We start from the raw sequence: 13,707 nt of genomic DNA on the forward strand, positions 1-13,707 counted from the left end.
CTGATCTTTGGCTTTAAACAAACTTTGCATTTATAAAAATTCAAGCCTGGCCCGGACTCAAATAATATGGATGGGCCGAACTCAAATAACTTGGATGGGCCGGACTCAATACATATATATATATTCTTGAGTTTTTCAAAAAAAAAAAAAAGACATTACCGAGCGAAAAACGTGATGGGGCCACGGCCCGGTTTAGCCCGAATAAAGATCCGCCAATGCCTGCCATGTTAGCAACTGGTGTGTTTTCTTCCTTAGTTGTGTTCATCTTGCCGCCAAAAATATTTACAAATTGTTGATATTGCTAGCTTGTCAAACCCGAAATTTTGCTTGTCTCCCTCTCAACACAAGCGGCTGTCGGTTTTCCTTTTTTTTGTTTCCCTTTACCCGGCCACCATTCTGGATACCCAATACGCTTGAAGCAACCATTTTATTATGACTAACTTTACCACAAAAATCACAATATCCTTCCTGTTCACCAAAGCCATGTTTGCCATCTTTACGAGGGAACTTGTCTTGTGATGAGATTTGGTCTTTCTTCTTCGTCACTAAGGCTGAAAAGCCATGGAATTTATGGCTGGTCTTCTTAGGCCAGAGATGATTCTTTGCTGCTCATCATCGACCACAAAGTTGAAGGCTGTATTGAGAGATGGAATAGGTTGCATGGCAAGGATTTGTGTACGTATCGTTCCGAACTCGTTGTCAAGCCCAAGAAGAAATTCATACAATCTTTCTTTATCCTTGAGTTCACCGAGTCTTTTTCTGATCCCACACTTGCACCCTTTACAATTGCAAATGGGGACCGAAAGCACAGATTCTATTTCATCCCAAATGGAACGAAGCTTTGTGAAATAGGCGGAGACGGATGTCCCCTCTTGCTTGATAGAGGTTAATGCTTGCTTCATTTCATACGCCCTAGGTGTGTTGTCTTTTCCGAACCACTCTTTTAGATCGACCCATATTTCTTGCGCCGTAGAGGCATATTTCATTGCTCATTCGTATTTCTTTCTCCATAGCCGTGTTCAACCAACCCTTAAGCATGGTGTCACACTGTATCCAGGCCATATACATAGGCGAGTCTGGCTCCGGTTTCTTGATCGACCCGTCAATGAACCCGGCTTTGTTCTTGGCAAACAAGAAATTCAACATTTCTTGTGACCAATCCTTGTAATTCCCCTCAGTGAGGACATCGTTAACGTGTAACTGCCTGGGGTAGTCGGAAGCATGTATGTAATATGGAGAAGTATGGTCTGATGCTCCTCCATCGGTCTTCTTTTCATTGTCGCCGACCATGGCGGCTGTTTTAGGGTTATGACGAGGATGAGTTTGGTAGTTTTTGTGTGTAGAAATTTTTTTTAGGTACTCTCTGATACTATAACAAAATTGTTATGATATTGATACGAATATTACAATAGGTTGTGATGATAATTTATACAAAGAGATGCTAATTATAGGCCTTATATTATGGCATCAATTAAGTAATTAATATGAAAATGAAATAAATCTATATGAGTAGTTAGGAGGGTCAAGTGCATATTATCTTTTAGTTTATCCCTAGATTACTCTAGGAGATCAAGAACATTGACTTTCTATGGGTTAAAAGTGCATATAATCTCTAGATTTTTACTTTCCTTGTAATATGTTTGCTAGCTTCTTGCCAGTGGCTTGTTTTATTATATATATATCATTTCACCGCCGTTTAAAAAAAGGTTGTTGCATATGGATTCTTTGGGTCTTGTTATACAAACATTACCCAGGCCATTGCATCCTAGTGTTATCATATCAAGGGAGTCGTATAATCTATAACGCATGCAATCTGTATAAAGTCAAATTAATTATACATACCAGACTCATATGGGCCATTTTGGTAGGCCAAAATTTCATACAGTCAGCATGATTTTATCAATGGTCAAATCACATTTATTTGCTAGTCAAAAGCTTCATATTGGTCGTATAATTTGCCACCCATATGAATATATGGCCATTTCCTCCCTGTCATACATAGTAATTTTCTCGAGAAAATTCTCAAAATGATCCACTTGTAGAGAGAGAATCCTCAAGTAATCCAAACTTTAAAATCATACCATTAAAGTTCTAGAGAAAATAATCGGAGGAGACACATTTGAAATCGTGCCGATAGGTTTCAAGATCCAATAACATTATGTCACATGTCTAAGTCAGACAAAGTTCATACGAAAATCGTCTGGATCAAAATAGCCTAGGAGATGGGTTTTAATATAATTATATTTAATTTTGCTCATATGTAGTTTTTCTTTTATAACTTTTAAAATATAAAGTTTGAAAAAATTTCGAATATACTGTGGAGACGAGCTTATTTTTATCTACGTGCCGATATAAATTTTACTCAAAACCGACTCAAGTCAAATTTATGTCAAAACGTTTAAAAAATTTGACCTAGCTCGGTTTTGAATAAAATTTATTCCGGCACGTAGATAAAAGTAAGCCGCCTCAAAGGTATATTCGAAATTTTGTAAATCTTTATATTTTAAAAGTTATAAAAGAAAAACAAAACATGAGTAAAATTAATTATAATAATTAAATATTAAGAAAAACAAATTTTCAAAGTTTTCGGATTCTAAGAAAAAAAGACAGATTTCAAAAGGATTGATTTTTTTCAAAAGTCGTCGGATCCGATAATTTTTATCTGAAAGTTGTCTGATCTGACAGATTTGGTTCAAAAGTTATCTGAAGAGGTATTTGGTTCAAAACTCATCGACCAAGACAGATTTGATTCAAAAGTTATCTCCGTCGACAGTTTTGAAAGAGCAATTATGGAATCTACAAAAAAGGACTATTTTGAGAATCTTTCTTCTTAAATGGATTATTTTATGAATTTTCTCCCATTTTCTCCATGTCACGACCAGTATGGCATGTCAACGGTGATTAGATAATGTGTCAACGATGCTTGATGAGATTTGTTCGTTTATTAAGGAAATAAAAGAAGCACTGCTACGTGGCATTGATAATTGATTTTGACATTTATGTTACATGTTCTTAACTGGCTAAAGCATGTCGCAGCGCCGTTTTCTGTTCAGATGTCAAATTTGTAGGAAACCTGACTTCAAACAGGACCTTTAAATCTCCTCTAGAGTCTTGATCCTTACCGACAGGCATTCCCTCTTGGCTAACCACTAGCTTGTATCTGGGTGTAATAATGTCAGTTACCTCGATGGCAAGATCTCGTTGATCAAGTGTAGTGATATTAACGGTGGTTCCTTTAAGTGCTTCCGTTAATGTAACCTTATAGTTAATAAAGAGGTCATTGTCGTCTCTTTTATAGATGTCGTGTGGCTTTTCGTCTACTACAAACACTACATCAGCCGGAAGCTTGTGAAGTTTTCCGTTCCCTTTATCAGGAAATGTAATCTTCGTTCCTCTTTTCCACCCCGGCTTTACATCAATTGTCAATATCTCCGTTTGTACTGTCGATTGTCTGTCATGTAGGTATCTAATTTGTGAATAATGGTCATTCATAATATTATTATTGTTATGTCTAGAGATGAACATGAAAAAGAGAGCAGCTACCATGAATGCATACCCAATGGCATCAACAACTGTTCTTGAAATCTTCATCTTCCTTGTTGATCCATTATAAAGCTCTTCAAGGCTGCAAGGCAATTTGCTCTCCACTGGTGGTGGTTTCTTTCGCATGGTCGCACCATCACCATTGTTCAATCCTCTAAACTTGCTATCATACTCCGTGGTTCCATTCGAGTGGAATTTGGTGGACCTCCTATTTCCGGTTGTATTGAAATCAAAGCCACCACTACCAAAGAAATCTTCAAAGATATCCTCAGCAGGTCAACCTGTAAACCCGTTTTTGTCATCAGAATCTTTTAGCTCTTCTTCACCATCATGATCATATAGCGACCGCTTATGTGGGTCACTCAATACCTAGATATCATAGTGTTAGATCGATGCAGAAAAACGTCTACCATTACATAGAATATATATATTAGTTCGTAATTATCCTTATGGGATATGATTTGATTAAGTTTCCTTTGTAATTATCATAACTGTTTTTTTTTATATATAATTGGTCAATAATACATAATACCTCACAAAGTTTTTATTATTCAACACTTGCTAACAAGAAATTAAAGACGGGTAATAACTTGATAAGCTTGAGATATTTGAATGAATTTGGCTTCGGCCTCCTTCTTGTTGTCAGGGTTCTTGTCGGGATGCCATTTCATAGCAAGCTTTCTATATGACTTCTTCAGATCATCATCATTCGCGATCCTGGATACATTCAATATGTTATAAAAATCGACACTCATTCCTATATCTTGTATGTGATCAAAACCTTAAGGATTATTATTAATCAATTCAAACGCTACATGACCGGCTTTCCTTTTCCTAAGATTTCTTGTTATAGAAAAATAGATGATCTCTGATTTTCTGCTGCAATTTGGTTTCCAAATTCTATTTGGTGGCCGAAAGAGATGGGAACAGCTGCTGGTTTGTAGGTCTCAAGAAACAATCTTGTACGTTGTTTTTAGACAAAAGCCAATTTTACTTTAATGATTTTTTTGGGGCAATGATCTCTTTTACTTTATTATCAATAATAAAATGTGCTTTTCATGTGTGCTGGATATACCTCCAGTGAAGCTAAGAACTTCATGAGCTATTAATTTAGCGGGTGTTCGGATGAGGTTTTAAAACAAACTTAGTTTGAAAAACTCTAATTTGAAGCTTTTAAAGGAGTTTTGCCAAATACATTTTACTTTTTAAAAAGCAAATAAAAAAGTTTTAGAAACTCACCCAAACACCCTCCTTAATTTAATTTTCTGTAGATTTGGGCTTAGACGTGCACAAAAAAACCGGTTCCGGACCCAAACCGGTGGAACCGACCCGGGACCGGTTCCGGTTCATACCCGGTGTACCCCATACCCGGTTAGGGTATTATAATACCCGGATAACCCTACCCGGACTCATGTATTTGACAAAAAGTCGGTTCCTACCCGGAACCGGTTCCAACCCGAAATCGGTTCCTACCTGAAATAACCGGTTCCGCCGGGTTTTTTCCTAAAAAAAGCCGTTGTAACCGGTTCCGTCGGTAATATAGCCGTTGGAACCGGTTTCAACGGCTATATTCTCAATGGAACCGGTTTTTGAGCTAGACAACTATATAAAGGGTTGGATGATCACTTGTTTTACCACTCAAACTCAAAAACATCAAGAAAATTTATCGGTTTACACTTTACACTCCAATTTTTTTCACTTCCATTCCACCACCACTCGATAACTAGTTGTTATGGCAAGCCAAAACAAGGGCAAAAGAAAGGCGGCGGCTACCGACTCCGTTTTTATTGACCCGGTTCGTGCCAAAGATGACGTCGGAGTTGCAAAGATCCTCCCTCATAACCGCAACAAAGAAATATGGCGGAATTGGGATTTAGTTGAGTTGCTTAATGGAGACATTAAGGCTCGTTGCAAATTGTGTGGCACTTATTTAAAGCATGATTCGAACTCTACTTTAAAGAAGCACATCGAGAAGAAATTTTGCAAGGCGTTGAAAGAAGTTCCCGCCACGGTCCAAGCCGAATTGGGTAAAGATGGGGCAATATTTCGTTACAACGTGAAAGCGGTTCATGATAGGATGGCGAAGTTCGTGATTCAACAAGGTTCGCCGTTTAACCACTTCGACAACCCTCAATTGACGGCCTTGATTAGAGAGACTCTTCAACCGCGCTACACCCATGTAAGTCGTACCACTCTTCGACGTCATTGTCTACAGTTGTGGGAATGTGCCAAAAAAGATTTGATTGATTTTTTTGACACTTTACAAACGGGTGTCAACTTAACTAGCGCTGTTTGGTCGGCAACCCATGGGTTACCGGAATCGTACCTTTGTGTGACCGCGCATTGGATCGATCCAGTATCTTGGAAAATGATGAAACGCACCATCGAGTTTGAAAACTTTCCGTTTCCACATACCGCCGAAAAATTGTTTGAAATTTTGGATGAGGTAATAACCACTTTTAACTTGAGGAAAAAAAATTTTCAATGTCGTTTGATAACGCATCTAACAATACAAAAGTGGTAGACAAGTTATATATAAAATATACACCACTTTGCTACGGAAAGTTTTTTCATACTCGATGTGTTGCCCATATTATCAATTTGGTTGTTCAAGATGGTCTTGACAACGAAATCATGGAGGGCGGTTTGAGATTATTTAGGTTGATGTTACAAGATATTTTCAAAAGTGGAAAAAGAAGACATCTTGAATACAAAAACTATTGCAAGTCGGTGGATAGAAAATATTTGGGGCCAAACTGGGATGTTCCAACCCGTTGGAACTCGACTTATAATATGCTCGCTTGTGCTTTTTCCCAAAAACAAACTATACAAGCGTTTCATAGAACGCTTGTGGATCGTTGCGAAGCCTATATGTTTCCAAACGGTGCTTGGGATAATATCGGTTACTCCTTGGAGTATCTTGATGTTTTTAAAACCGCAACAACTAAATTGTCGGGGGTTACTATCCTACTAGTTGTTGGGTTTTGCAAGAATTATACAACATCTCTTTGAATTTCAAAGACTTTGAACACAAAAATGACATTTTCGAGCACATTATTGTCCCAATGAAGAAGTTCCTAAAATATTTTGAAGGAATACCACCCGTGTTTACTTGTGCCGCCGCTTTAAACCCCTACATAAATGTTGCCGGGGTTGAGGCGTTGATCAAGGAAATATATGACAACATGGGTGCGCACTAGATCGATCCGATGGCGTCGACGGAAGCAAAGGATTCTTTCAACAAATCCCTTCAAGAAATCTATGACCATTACTTCAAAATATATGGTCCAAGCTCAAAGTCGACTTCTGTGAGGCAAGCAACATCAAGTAAGCCATGCAAGGACAAGCTTATAAACATGATGAATGCGGTTCGTGAGTCGGCGGCTAAGCGGCAAAGGGGTAACACACCAACTAGTGAACTTGGCCGATATAGTGGAGCAAACTATGTAAAAGGTGCAACGGTCGAGTCCTTAGAGATGTGCATTTGCCTAAAGGATCATTTGGACGCGGTGGATCGTATACAAGACAAGGCAAACTTTGAAGACGAAATGCCACTTGAACGTCCAATTCAAGAGATGGAAGAAGAATCTTCGGGTGAAGAAGACGAAGTCGTAGAACTCGACTAATTTTAATTTGTATTTTTTGTAATTGTTCTAATCATTTTTGTATTTGTTCTAATCATTTATGTATTATGTAACACGAATCAATTAATTAATGTAACAAGTTTTTTAAAGTGTTATTTATTTTTGTTAAATAAAAAACTTGTCTTAAACACTTAAACTAACTTTTAAACATATATATATAATTATAGAACATTACACAACGAACATTATTGCAAAACGATTAAGTACAAACATTATTAAACATAAAACTAAAAATAACAAACATTGTTCGTTGTTTTCGTCCCGCCATCTACGACCATCAAGCTTTGTTACCGGCGGCGGGGGCTTGACTTGTAGAGCCGGATGACTCCCCGGCTTCTCCTTTTTTGGCATCCAAATGCTTTTTTTCCTTGCAATACTTATTGGTATGCTTTCGAAGAGTGGAATTTGATGCCGCCTTCAAAAACTTTCCGCAGTATTTGCATCGCGCCATCTCCTGTGTGTCGGTCATGACACACAGGTCATAGTGTACCCAAACCTCGGGGCATCTCGGGGTGTCGATAACCATAACAACTTCGTCGTTGGTTGCCATTGGTAATGGTAAGTGGTTTAACAAGAAATTGAAGTGTTAAACAAGTTAGGAGAGTTGGTTAACAAGTTCTAAACCTAGTATGTCTATATATAGTAAGTGGGGGTGGGTATAAACATTCAAAACCGGTTACAACGGTCTAAAAACGGTAAAATAGCCGTTGGAACCGGTTTCTAACGGTCAAAAATGATTTAAAATATGAAAACCCGCTGGAACCGGGTTTTGGGTATAAACCGGACCCGGTTCCTACCCTACCTGGTTCCACTGGTTCCTGATATTCGCCTACCGGGTCGGGTCCGGTTCCTACCCGGTTCCTGACAGGAACCGATTCCATTTTGTACCCGGTTCTTAAAAAACCGGTTCCTACCCGGTTCCGGGTTTTAAAAAAAACCGATTTGTGCACGTCTATTTGGGATTACCACTCATGACAATACCGCTGTAAACTGGGTGTGAGAATAGCATATAGAAGCATCAATGAATCATCGAACTTTTCTACCAAAAAAAACCCACATGCCTCACCTTCTCTTACAGAAACCCTCCAAGGCTTCAAAGGCACTAGATGTGAACTTATGCTGCCCCTACGTCGGCATTCATACAGTCCTTATGTCGGTATCCACAAAGTGATAAAACAATCCATTGGTCTAAAGAAATCTCTGCTTCAGCACCCTTACAAACCAACAAAGACCAGTGAAACCAATTCTAAGCAGACCTACCAACCAGACCGCAAAAACTTTCATGAACCTATTAATAAATTTCAAACAGGCCAACTTATATCGGTTTAGACGGTTTGATTGGCTTTAAAGGTGTATGGTCATTTTAGCCAGATGGGTTAAAAACATCCAATACAGACCAAAGACAACCGTCTTTCCCAACGATCCTGCCCTTCCTGTTATTTAGGCAAATGGTAAATGGCAAATGGCAAATAGCAGCATACAGCTCAGAATAAAACTGACACCATCGAACAATAAAACCAAAAGCTGACCAAGTTCATCAATTAAAACTTCCATGGGGGGTTACAATTTGCTTTTTGTAGTCTTAAGGGGGTGTTTGGTAGAGAGAATTGAGGGGTGAGAAATGGAATTGGAAACAATTCTCTTGTTTGTTTACGAAAGAAAGAGGTGAGAAATAGAAATAAACCATTTCCATTTCTCTGATTTCTTTTCTCTAAAAAAAGCGGAGAATTCATTTCTCTAGGGTTTCATTTCTCTATTCCAGTCTCCTCCTTTTCACTTCTATCATTTTCCTCCTTCAGAGCACCGCAACCCAAAACAAGGTATGGTTCAAATTTCCGGCGTTCATCAAATTACTTTCATTTCACTTTATTATTATTAATCGTACCACATCCATAAGCATTCAATCTATATATATTTCACAATCGAACGAATAACCGATTAACAGATTAGCCTCAGCAATCTCATTAGGTTTAGTTTTTGTATGCACTCGAGCTTCGTGTTTCTGTTAATTTGTGTATATTTGTGTGTATAAGTTTGTAATTGTGTGTATGAGCAGTTTGAAGTGTGTTAGGTTAATTTGACGAGTGTAACAGATTAACTAAGGCAGTTTCATTAGGTTTTATTTATGTACGCAATTGAGCTTCGTTTTTATGTGAATTTGTGTCATAGGGATGTAAACGAGCCGAGCTCAAGCTTGACTAGGCTCGAATTCGGCTCATTTTGACTTACTAATGCTTGAGCTCGGCTCGTTTCGAGCTCGTTTTCTAAAGCGAAAGCTCGAGCTCCGATTGTGAGACGTTTTGCCAAGCACATACTCTGTTCATCTGCTATTTATAAATATATACGATTTTAATTACTTCTATATATTTTGATACAAACTTTATATGATAAAAAGCCTCTTAAACGAGCCTAATCTCGGCTTGAGATTGTGTAGTACCTTAAACGAGCCAGAGCTTGAGCCCGAGCTTGTTTTGAGCTATTTTTCTAAAGATTGAGATTGGTTCGTTAGACGTTTTGTAAAGCTTGGACTTGGCTCCGGCTCTGGCTCTTCTTGTTTGTTATTTATTAATAATTGATATATGTTTTTAATTACTTTGTGTCTTCCTTTTGATTCTTTTAAAGTACTTTTGAGCAGTTCATAGCTCAAGAAATTACAACTATGGTATCTAACTATGGTATCTAACTTGCAGAAGAATATATAAAAAAATAACCCAAGAAATTAAGAGAAAAAAAATAAACCAAATTAAATGAGCCATAAGCGAATTAATAGAAGGGTTGATTAAGCCATAACCAATTAATTGAAGTTTATGGTTTGGTTATGGTTTTGATGTGTGATAACCAAACTGAACTTTGATGATAATATATGTTATGTAAGAAACTTATTGATATTTGAAGCAATTCTAACTAAAACTTCCAACCAGAGTATTTGTTTGCTAATTAACTAAAGTCTAGTCATTTACTCATTTTTTAAGTATCATAACCAAATTGTCCAAATTATAGATATAATTAAGAAAAATCCATTTAATCTAGAACTAGAAGCAGCTTTTATTGGATTTGCCAGTCAAGATTACCACACCAATTGAATGTGAACATCATGAAACATGATCTTCTATGTTAGCCTACCAACTGCTTGAATAGTTGCTTTAAACACCTAGTAAATTTCATTTCTATTTACTTTGTATATTATGTGACACAGAGAGATAACGCCATCCAAACCAATTTCATTTTAGAGACCATAAACTATTGGGGACCATAGTTGTAATTTCTTAAAGTTAGATACTAAATTTGCAGAAGAGTTTACTACATATTGATATATGTTTTTGCATTAATTTACCTGCAATCTCTCGTGAGGTCTAGTTTAGCGTATAATAGGAACTATGAACTCTTTTGATTTGTTATATATATGAGGTCTAGTTTGTTTTTCTTGAATTTTCTTATATTTTTATGTGTAGATGGCAAGATCACCTTCCAGACAAAGAATAGTTGTCATAGGTGCATTTTATGTCATTTATGTTACGATTCGTTGGTGGATGTTTTGTACTTATCATTTGCGTCGGTCGATTGAGTCAATGACTTTACGTAAAAAATATTTAATGAGTCACCATAATAGGCGTGAAAACATGGTGAGGATGGTTTATGAAAGTGATGTTACGAGTGTTGTTAACATAAGAATGAATATACATGCATTTACAACACTTTGTGATATGCTAGAAACTAGATGGGGACTAAAGAATAGTAAAAACATGCTAGTCGATGAGCAAGTTGCTATGTTTTTACATACCCTTGCTCATAATGCAAAGAATAGGATACTAGTCAACAGATTTCATCGGTCCGGGGAAACTGTAAGTCGGTATTTCAAGTTAGTCTTAAATGCTATATGTCGATTACACAAAGAACTCTACAAGTCACCCGTGCCAGTGCCAGATAATGAAACTGATGAAAGATGGAAATGGTTTAAGGTTAGTCAAACACATTTTTTATTAAAGATATTTTTTGCTAACATACATTAGTAAGTAATGATTTCTTTTAACTCAGGGTTGCTTAGGAGCATTAGATGGAACATACATTAAAGTTAAAGTCCCTGCTATTGATAGAAAACCTTATAGGACAAGAAAAGGGCAGATTTGTACTAACGTACTCGGAGTATGTACGAGATACCTTTTATTTACGTATGTCTTAGCGGGATGGGAGGGTTCTGCAGCTGATAGTAGAGTTTTGCGTGATGCAATCAGTAGACCCAATGGTCTTAAAATAACTCCGGGTATGTGATAGGCAATTTTCAAAGAATATACATAGATTTAAGTATGATAATTAACATAGAGTTTATGGTTAATTGTAGGAACATACTACCTTTGTGATGCCGGTTATACAAATGGTGAAGGATTTTTAACTCCATATCGAGGTCAACGTTATCATCTTAACGATTGGTCTCGTCCTCCTACGAATGCTAAGGAGTTCTTTAATATGAGACATTCATCGGCCAGGAATGTTATAGAAAGATGTTTCGGAATGATTAAAGATAGATGGGCTATTTTGCGTGATAACTCATATCATCTCATAGAGTCCATGCCACGTATCATCATTGCTTGTTGTTTATTGCACAATTTCATACGAACAACAATGAGTGAAGACCCTCTTGATTACGAAATCCCAGTAAATCACACACAACCTGCAAATGACCATGACAATGTTATTTCTATGATCGAGCCCTCACAAGAATGGACCGATCGTAGAGACCTTCTTGCTAATGAAATGTTTAATAGTTGGACTGCGATGCGTGCGCAGCGTGCCAACAATGTTTCTTAATTATGTTTGACAATTATGTATTTTTTATTTGTAGAACCAATGATGTTTCTTATTAATGTTTATTTATGCACTTTATTTGTTTCTTATTAATGTTTCTTGTTATATTTGTATTTGTAGTTACATGAATTATGATTTTTAATTGTATAATTATGCATTTGTACGTAGACATGGCAAATTCAAATATAGTGAGAGGAGTTACTCGGAGCAAGCATACCTGGACAAATGATGAAGATGCAAAGCTAATTGATGCATTAATGGAGATACATGCATCCGGAAAGTATGCTGGTGCTGACAATGGATTCAAACCAGGTTATTTAAATGGTGTTCAACAATTGCTAGATGTAAGTCTTCCTAACTCTGGCCTCAAAGCAGAACCACATATAAAGTCTAGGATGAAGACATGGAAGACACACTTTAGCATTGTATATGATATGGTGCATACAAGTGGGTTTGGTTGGGATGAACAAAAATGTTGTATTATTGCCGATGATAGTGTTTGGAATGAATACGTGAAGGTATATTCTAAAAAATATGTTTTTTAGATTTTAAAATTTTAGTCTAATTTATTTGTAATTGTCTTGTAGTCTCACAAAGGTGCTGTGAATTTTCGTGACAAGTCATTTCCTTTCTATGACAAATTGTGTACCATATTCGGTAAGGATAGAGCTACTGGTAGTAAAGCAGTTGACCTTGGAGAAGAAGATGTTGTTCAAGAGACGCAAAAAAGCTCACCTGTTGATATTGAAGACTTTGATTTTGTTGATGAAGCCGTTCCAAATGTTGATAGATCTGAAGGACAAACAGGAAGTGTAACAAGCAAGCGCAAAAGAGGTAGAAGCACGGATGCAGATGAGATATATCGAGAGTCTTGCAAAGATATCAAGGAAGTTTTGCTTCGATTTGGGGAGATGGTGGGTGAACAACTTAGCAAAGAAGGTATGGAGGCTCATGAAATCTATGAAAAGGTTAGTGATGAGTTGAAAGCTTTACCAGGTATCACTACGAAAAAACAGTTCAAAGCAGCTCATTTGATTGGTAAAGATGTGGATCTAGGACGTTCTTTTCTTGCATTGACAATAGAAGAGAAAATTGAGATGGTCGAGTTGTATACCGATGGTTCAATGGGATAGTTGTGTATGGTTGAAGTATGTTTTGTATGTGAATTGGTTTTAACTATGGTTGATGTTTTTTGCTTAAAAACTATGTTTTGTATGTGAATTGGTTTGATCAATGCATATTTTGGTTGGAATTTATGCATCTTTTTATATGTTTTTTTTTTTTAATAAATATTTGTTATGAAAAAAATACTTGTGCTAATGATAAAGTTGATATAATTCTCTGTTTATTTTCTATGTACCAAACAAGAGAAATAATTCTCAGCTATATTTCTCTACTGAAATCTCTGTACTACCAAACAGAACAGTCAATTCCCATTCTCCAGACCAATTCCCTTTCTCTGCAATTCCATTTCTCTATTCCACTTCTCTACAATTCCATTCTCTGTACCAAACACCCCCTAAATCTCTAGCCAACAAAACAAAAACAGTTACAAATTTCAAAACAAAGATCTACTAGCAGCTCCCCTCCCTTACAATCCATTCATTCCTTATGCCTCAGCAAATCTGCAAATCATTCCACACGAATAAAAGTCAACACATCATCTCTCCGCGTATATGTCATGTCTGAAAAAACCTATAAAATCGAAACACGGAAT

General features: G+C 36.9%; 1 protein-coding gene and 1 pseudogene across 2 annotated transcripts; both read right to left on the minus strand.

Annotated features, from left to right (window-relative positions):
• Nucleotides 1–545: 545 nt before the first annotated feature.
• LOC143613238 (uncharacterized) lies at nt 546–986 on the minus strand. The gene has a single exon (XM_077087001.1). It carries the CDS (start codon nt 984–986, stop codon nt 546–548), a length of 441 nt encoding a protein of 146 aa, XP_076943116.1.
• Nucleotides 987–3,004: 2,018 nt separating this feature from the next.
• LOC143613237 (uncharacterized) lies at nt 3,005–4,298 on the minus strand (annotated as a pseudogene). The gene is made up of 3 exons (XR_013150078.1): nt 4,134–4,298; nt 3,557–3,912; nt 3,005–3,451 (listed from the first exon to the last, which is right to left on the minus strand). The product of XR_013150078.1 is annotated as an uncharacterized LOC143613237 (transcript).
• Between the last annotated feature and the right edge of the window lie 9,409 nt (nt 4,299–13,707).

This window comes from Bidens hawaiensis, unplaced genomic scaffold (assembly GCF_021521415.1).
Source record: "Bidens hawaiensis isolate Kalapana, Puna unplaced genomic scaffold, B.hawaiensis_p1.1 tig00036868_1, whole genome shotgun sequence".
NCBI classification, from domain to species: Eukaryota; Viridiplantae; Streptophyta; class Magnoliopsida; order Asterales; family Asteraceae; genus Bidens; species Bidens hawaiensis.